The following is a 6,963-nucleotide window of genomic DNA, read 5'->3' as shown; positions in this document are numbered from 1 at the left end:
AAATCCGCCCCGCCCCCACCCCCAAAACACCCCGAGGGGGGGGAGGGGGGCACAGGGGGGGTTGGGGATTCGGGGGGGCTCGGGGGCATTCGGGGGGGGGGTTTCGGGGGGGGGGAGTTCGGGGGCATTCGGGGGGGGTTCGGGGGCATTCGGGGGGGTTCGGGGGCATTCGGGACGGTTCGGGGGGGCTCGGGGCGGTTCGGGGGGCCCCCGGGGCGGTTCGGGGCGGGTTCGGGGGTGCCCCCGGCGCCGTTACCGTGCTCGGGGTGCGGGCGGCCCTCCACGGGCACGCTGACGGTCCTGCGCAGCAGCTTGCTCCGGCACGGCTCCCCCCGCCGCTCCCGGATCAGCAGCGGGTGGATCTGGGGGGGCATTGGGGGGGCTCAGAGATTTGGGGGGGGGACCCCCCCCCATACACCCCCCCCCCCACCCCCCCCCCGGAGCCTTCCTCGCGTTGCTCACCTCCTCCTCATCGAGCATCAGCAGCTGGTTGCCGGAGATGATGCAGAACCGGGGGGTTCCAGGGGGGCCGCTCGTACGGGGAGGGGGGCGTAGGGCCCGCGGCCCAGGGGGGGCTCTCTCGCACATCTGGGGTGGGGGGGGGGTCACATCTGGACGAGCCCCCCCCCCTCCCCCCACCCCCAAAAATAACCGGGTACCCCCCCCCCCCCCCATCCCCAGCGCCCCCCCCCCCCCCCCCCGGTGGCCCACCCGCATCCTCCTCCCGCATCCTCCGCCCGCATCCCGCGTTGCTCCGGCAACCGCAGCCCACGGCGGGGGACCGGCCCCGACTCTGGGGGGGGTCCCCGAAATCCTGGGGGGGGGGCCCCGGATCGGGCAGGGGGGGTTGGGAAGCCCCGGGTCCCAAAGGAGGGGGGGGGAACGATGGGGGTGGGGGGGGGGGGGTCTCCCCAAATTTTGGGGGGGGGGTCCCAGGGACCTCGTGGGGACCCCCTCGAACCCCCCCCCCCCAAGCCCCCGAACCCCCCCCCCGGTACCGGGGTAGCCCCGGGGGCCCAAAGGATGGGGGGGGGGGAACGATGGGGGTGGGAGGGTCCCCAAATTTTGGGGAGGGGTCTCAGAGAAGCCGAGGGGGACCCCCCAGGACCCCCTCGAGCCTCTGGGTGCTCCCCCAAACTCAGGGTGACCCCCCCCAAAATCCAGGGGGGCCCCCATCCCCCAGCAGTCACAGATGGGGTTGACCTGGTGCCCCGAGACACCCCAAAAATCCACACGGGAACCCCGAAATCCCACCTGGGAACCCCAAAAATCCGCCTGGGAATCCCCAAAATTCCACTTGGAAACCCCAAAATCAACCCCGGGGACCCCAAAATTCCTCCTGGGAACCCCCAAAATCAACCATGGGAACCCCCGAAATTCCCCCCAGAAGCCCCAAAATTTCCGCCTGGAACCCCAAAATTCTGCCCGGAAACCCCAAAATTCCTCCTTGGATCCCCAAAGTTCCACCCGGAAACATCAAAATTCCACCTGGGATCCCCAAAAATCCACCTGAGCACCACAAAAGACCACCCCAGGAGCCCTCAAAATTCCACCCGGAACCCCAAAAATCCACCTGAGAACCCCAAAATCCTTCATGGGAACCACAAAAATTCCTCCTGAGAACCCCAAAATTCCACCCGGGAACCCCCAAAAATCCACCTGAGAACCCCAGAATTCCACCCTGGAACCCCAAAATCCTTCATGGGAACCACAAAAATCCCTCCCGAGAACCCCAAAATTCCACCTGGGAGCCCCAAAAATCCACCCGAGAACCCCAAAATCTCCCCAGAGACGCCCAAGATTCCACCTGAGAACCCCAGAATTCCCCCCAGAATCCCCAAAATTCCCCCGGGAACCCCAAAAATCCACCCTAAAACCTCAAAATTCCACTTGGGAACCCAAAATTCCACCCGGGAACCCCAAAACTCCCAATTCCCGGGGTGTCCCCAGTTCCCATTGGTGGGGCTGACCCCGTGTCCCAAATTTGGGGGTTTTGGGGATTTTGGGGATTTTGGAGATTTTGGGGGATTTTGAGAGGGGTCCCCAAATTCCAGAGGGTCCCCAACCCCCCCCGGGAATTCTGGGGGTCCCTGAGCACCCCCAGGAACCCAAAAAACCCCGGGGGGACCCCAAATTCCCCCCACGGCCACGGAATGGGGCTGGACCCGGTCCCGGCACCAGCACGGACCAGTAACAACCAGTATGGACCAGTATGGACCAGTAACAACCAGTAAGAACATCCCCATCTCCCAGTAACTGCCAGGAACCCCCAGTAACCACCAGTAACAACCAGTATGGACCAGTAACCACCAGTGTGGACCAGTAACCCCCAGTAACCACCAGTAACAACCAGTAAGCACCAGTAACACCAGTAACCACCAGTAACAACCAGCACGGACCAGTAAGCACCAGGAACAACCAGTAACAACCAGTAACACCGTGTGGACCCAGTAACAACCAGTAACACCATCCCCATCTCCCAGTAACCCCAGTAACCACCAGTAACCCCAGTAAGCACCAGTAAGCACCAGTTAAGCACCAGCACGGACCAGTAACAACCAGTAAGCACCAGTTACAGCATTCCCCATCTCCCTGTAAGCACCAGTAACACCAGTAACCACCAGTAAGCACCAGTAACCCCTAGTTGCCCCCAGTTACCTCCAGTAACCACCAGTAACAACCAGTAAGCACCAGCATGGACCAGTAACAACCAGTAACACCATCCCCCATCTCCCAGTAACCCCAGCAACCACCAGTAACAACCAGTAAGCACCAGTAACACCAGTAACCAGCAGTAACCAGCAGTAACCACCAGTAATGACCAGTAATGACCAGTAATGACCAGTAACAACCAGCACGGACCAGTAACCCCCAGTGACCATCAGTAACCACCAGTAACGACCAGTAACCACCAGTAACCACCAGTAACGACCATTTACAGCATCCGTATCTCCCCAGTAACACCAGTAACCACCAGTAACCACCAGTGACCCCCAGTGACCACCAGTAACCCCAGTGACCATCAGTAACCACCAGTAACGACCATTTACAGCACCCGTATCTCCCAGTAACACCAGTAACCACCAGTAACCCGCAGTAACAACCAGTAACCACCAGGACAGACCAGTAACCCCCAGTAACAACCGGTAAGGACAGATAACCACCAGTAAGCACCAGTAACACCAGTAACAACCAGTAAGCATGAGTAACAAGCAGTAACCACCAGTTACCACCAGTAACACCAGTAACCCCCAGTTACAGCATCTCACATCCCAGTAACTCCCAGTTACAGCATCCACACATCCCAGTAACCCCCACTAACTCCCAGTTACAGCATCCCCACATCCCAGTAACTCCCAGTAACTCCCAGTTACAGCATCCCCATCTCCCAGTACCCCCCAGTTACAGCATCCCCATCTCCCAGTAACTCCCAGTTACAGAATCTCCTTATTCCAGTAACGCCCAGCAACACCATCCCAGTCTCCCAGTAACCCCCAGTAACCCCCAGTTAAATCATCCCCACATCCCCAGTAACTCCCAGTTACAGCATCCTCATCTCCCAGTAACTCCCAGTTACAGCATCCCCACATCCCAGTAACTCCCAGTAATGGTATCACCACAAACCAGTAACTCCCAGTAACAGAATCACCACAAACCAGTAACTCCCAGTAATGGAATCACCACAAACCAGTAACTCCCAGTAATGGAATCACCACAAACCAGTAAACTCCCAGTAACAGCAGCCCCCATTCCCAGTATCCCCAGTAAGAGCATCCCCTGCTCCCAGTACCCCCAGTAAGAGCAGCCCCTGCTCCCAGTAAGAGCCCCTGCAGACCCAGTCTAACCAGTAACCGCCTCCTCCAGCACCAGTATCCTCCAGCAGCAATCCCAGTGCTCCCAGTACAAGGCCTCTGCTCCAGTATGCCCAGTAACAGCCTCCCCCAGTCCCAGTAACAGGCCCCCCGAATCCCAGTATGCCCAGTAACAGCCTCCCCTGCTCCCAGTATGCCCAGTAACAGCCTCCCCCAGTCCCAGTATCCCCCAGTAACAGCCACTGCTGGGCCCAGTACTTGCCCCAGTATCCCCAGTACCAGCCTCCCCTGCTCCCAGTATGCCCAGTAACAGCCTCCCCCCAATCTAACCAGTAAGAGACACCCCCCAGCTCCAGTACTGCTCCCAGTATCCCCAGTAAAGGCATCCCCAGCTCCCAGTACCAGCCCCAGTATCCCCAGTACCGGCAGGCCTGCTCCCAGTATCCCCAGTTACAGCCCCCCCCAATCCCAGTAACGGGCACCCCCAGTCCCAGTATGCCCAGTAACAGCCACTGCGGGGCCCAGTACTGGTCCCAGTATCCCCAGTAATGGCATCCCCTGCTCCCAGCATCCCCAGTAATGGCATCCCCCAATCCAGTATCCCCAGTAACAGCAGCCCTCATTCCCAGTATCCCCAGTAACAGCCATCCCCCAGTCCCAGCATCCCCAGTAACAGCCACTGCGGGGCCCAGTACTGGTCCCAGTATCCCCAGTAACAGCAGCCCTCATTCCCAGTATCCCCAGTAACAGCCATCCCGGCTCCCAGTATCCCCAGTAACAGCCACTGCGGGGCCCAGTACTGGTCCCCAGTATCCCCAGTAACAGCAGCCCTCATTCCCAGTATCCCCAGCAACAGCCATCCCCAGTCCCAGTATCCCCAGTAACCAGCAGCCCTCATTCCCAGTATCCCCAGTAAGAGCATCCTGCAATCCCAGTATCCCCAGTAACAGCCATCCCGGCTCCCAGTATCCCCAGTAACAGCCCACCCCCAGTCCCAGTATCCCCAGTAAGAGCATCCCGCAATCCCAGTATGCCCAGTATTCCCATTCAGAGCATCCTCCCCACTCCCAGTATCCCCAGTAACAGCATCCCCCACACCAGTATCCCCAGTAACAGCAGCCTCTGCTCCCAGTATCACCAGTAACAGCCACCCCGGGCCCAGTACCGGCCTCTCCTGCTCCCAGTATCCCCCAGTACCAGCATCCTCCAGTCCCAGTATCCCCAGTAACATCCACCCCCACTCCCAGTACAACCAGTAACAGCCTCCCCTGGTCCCAGTATCCCCAGTTGGAGCCTCCCCCAGTCCCAGTATCCCAGTAACCTCCACCCCCGGGCCCAGTACCGGCCTCTTCCTGATCCCAGTATCCCCAGTAACAGCTGCCCCCCAGTCCCAGTATCCCCCAGTAACAGCAGCCTCTGCTCCCAGTATCCCCAGTAACAGCCCCCCCCCAGTCCCAGTATCCCAGTAACGGCATCCCCCGCTCCCAGTACAAGCCCCAGTACCGGCCTCCCCCACACCAGTATCCCCAGTAAGAGCAGCCCCCAGTCCCAGTATCCCCAGTCCCCGGCCTCCCCGCTCCCAGTTTGCCCAGTAAAGTCGCCCCCCCCGCCCCCAGTTTCCGTCCCCTTTTGCCCAGTACCCAGCACCCCCCCGCTCCCAGTTTGCCCAGTAACCGCAGCCTCTGCTCCCAGTTTGCCCAGTAACCGCAGCCCTCTGCTCCCAGTTTGCCCAGTAACAGCCGCCCCCGGCCCCAGTCCGAGCCTCCCCCGTTCCAGTCTGCCCAGTCCCGGCCTCCCCCCATTCCCAGTACCACCAGTAACAGCCACCCCCGCTCCCAGTATCCCCAGTAACAGCCACTCCCGCTCCCAGTATCCCCAGTAACAGCCACCTCCGGCTCCAGTCCCGGCCTCCCCCGTTCCCAGTATGCCCAGTAACGGCCACCCCCGCTCCCAGTATCACCAGTGCCCCTCCCAGTATGCCCAGTAACAGCCGCCCCCGGCCCCCAGTCCGAGCCTTCCCCCGCACCAGTATCCCCAGTAACCGCAGCCCTCTGCTCCCAGTACCGCCGGTCCGAGCCTCCCCCCGCTCCCAGTATCCCCAGTAACAGCCGCCCCCGCTCCCAGTATCCCCAGTAACAGCATCCCCGCTCCCAGTTTGCCCAGTCCCGGCCTCCCCCGCTCCCAGTTTGGCCCAGTCCCGGCCACCCTCCGGCCCCAGCGCCGTTCCCAGTGCTCCCAGTCCCGGCCTCCCCCGCTCCCAGTATCCCCAGTACCAGCATCCCCCCGCTTCCCAGTCTGCCCAGTGCGAGCCACCCCCGCTCCCAGTATCCCCAGTAACCGCAGCCTCTGCTCCCAGTATCGCCAGTAACGGCCGCCCCCGGCCCCAGTCCGAGCCTCCCCCGCACCAGTATCCCCAGTAACAGCAGCCTGTGCTCCCAGTATGCCCAGTAACAGCCATCCCCCCGTCCCCAGTATGCCCAGTAACAGCCGCCCCCCGCACCAGTATCCCCAGTAACAGCCCGCCCCCCGCTCCCAGTATCCCCAGTAAAGCCGCCCCCGGCCCCAGCTCGAGCCTCCCCCCGCTCCCAGTATCCCCAGTTAAAGGCCTCCCCGCGCTCCCAGTATGCCCAGGTCCGAGCCTCCCCCCGCTCCCAGTATCCCCAGTTGCCGGCCCTCCCCCGCTCCCAGTGCTCCCAGTAGCATCATCCCCCGCTCCCAGTATCCCCCAGTTAAAGCCTCCCCCGCTCCCAGTATCCCCAGTCCGAGCCTCCCCCGTTCCCCAGTATCCCCAGTAGCAGCATCCCCCGCTCCCAGTGCCGGCCTCCCCCGCTCCCAGTGCTCCCAGTCTGCCTCACCCCCGCTCCCCAGTGCCCCCTTCCCCCGCTCCAGCGCTCCCAGTGCAGCCCCCGCCCGGCTCCCAGCGCTCCCCAGTCTCCCCCAGTGCGGGCTCCCAGCGCTCCCAGTGTCCCGCTCAGAGGCTCCCAGTGCTCCCAGTGCTCCCAGTTTGGCGGGGCCGTACCTCGGAAGGGGACATAGGACATGGTGCCACCAGCGGCGCGCGACACCCCCGGCGGGGGGAGGGGCGGGGGGAGGGGCGGGAGGGGGAGGGGGGGAGGGGCCGGGGGGGGAGGGGGAGAGAGGGGCCGGAAAT

General features: G+C 62.2%; 2 protein-coding genes and 2 long non-coding RNA genes across 5 annotated transcripts in view; 2 read left to right on the top strand and 2 right to left on the bottom strand.

Moving 5' to 3' along the window:
* LOC139586550 (ras/Rap GTPase-activating protein SynGAP-like) overlaps window positions 1-588 on the bottom strand; it is a 1,321-nt gene extending 733 nt beyond the window's left edge. Inside the window, exons 1-2 of the mRNA XM_071420062.1 lie at window positions 463-588; window positions 20-362 (exon numbers count right to left, since the gene is read on the bottom strand). Coding sequence (XP_071276163.1) covers window positions 20-362; window positions 463-588 — 469 coding nt within the window. The remainder of the gene's footprint in view (window positions 1-19; window positions 363-462) is intronic.
* The window catches only part of SYNGAP1 (synaptic Ras GTPase activating protein 1), a 51,736-nt gene extending 44,868 nt beyond the window's left edge, over window positions 1-6,868 (bottom strand). Inside the window, 1 exon segment of the mRNA XM_071420063.1 lies at window positions 6,832-6,868. Within this exon segment, the coding sequence (XP_071276164.1) occupies window positions 6,832-6,853 (22 nt within the window). The 5' untranslated portion in view covers window positions 6,854-6,868.
* Window positions 2,418-2,903, top strand: LOC139586553 (uncharacterized). Its single transcript, XR_011677844.1, has 3 exons — window positions 2,418-2,491; window positions 2,532-2,683; window positions 2,715-2,903. It is a non-coding gene; the product is annotated as an uncharacterized lncRNA (long non-coding RNA).
* Window positions 3,527-4,194, top strand: LOC139586554 (uncharacterized). 2 transcript variants are annotated; one of them, XR_011677845.1, is made up of 3 exons: window positions 3,527-3,658; window positions 3,724-4,044; window positions 4,089-4,194. It is a non-coding gene; the product is annotated as an uncharacterized lncRNA (long non-coding RNA). The 2 variants fall into 2 exon arrangements; XR_011677846.1 differs by having other exon boundaries at window positions 3,574-3,690.
* Window positions 6,869-6,963: the final 95 nt, after the last annotated feature.

Source organism: Agelaius tricolor, unplaced genomic scaffold (genome assembly GCF_023055355.1).
Source record: "Agelaius tricolor isolate 1412-34295 unplaced genomic scaffold, bAgeTri1.0.p SCAF_124, whole genome shotgun sequence".
Lineage (NCBI taxonomy): Eukaryota > Metazoa > Chordata > Aves > Passeriformes > Icteridae > Agelaius > Agelaius tricolor.
This window is presented reverse-complemented; position numbering and strand designations above follow the sequence as displayed.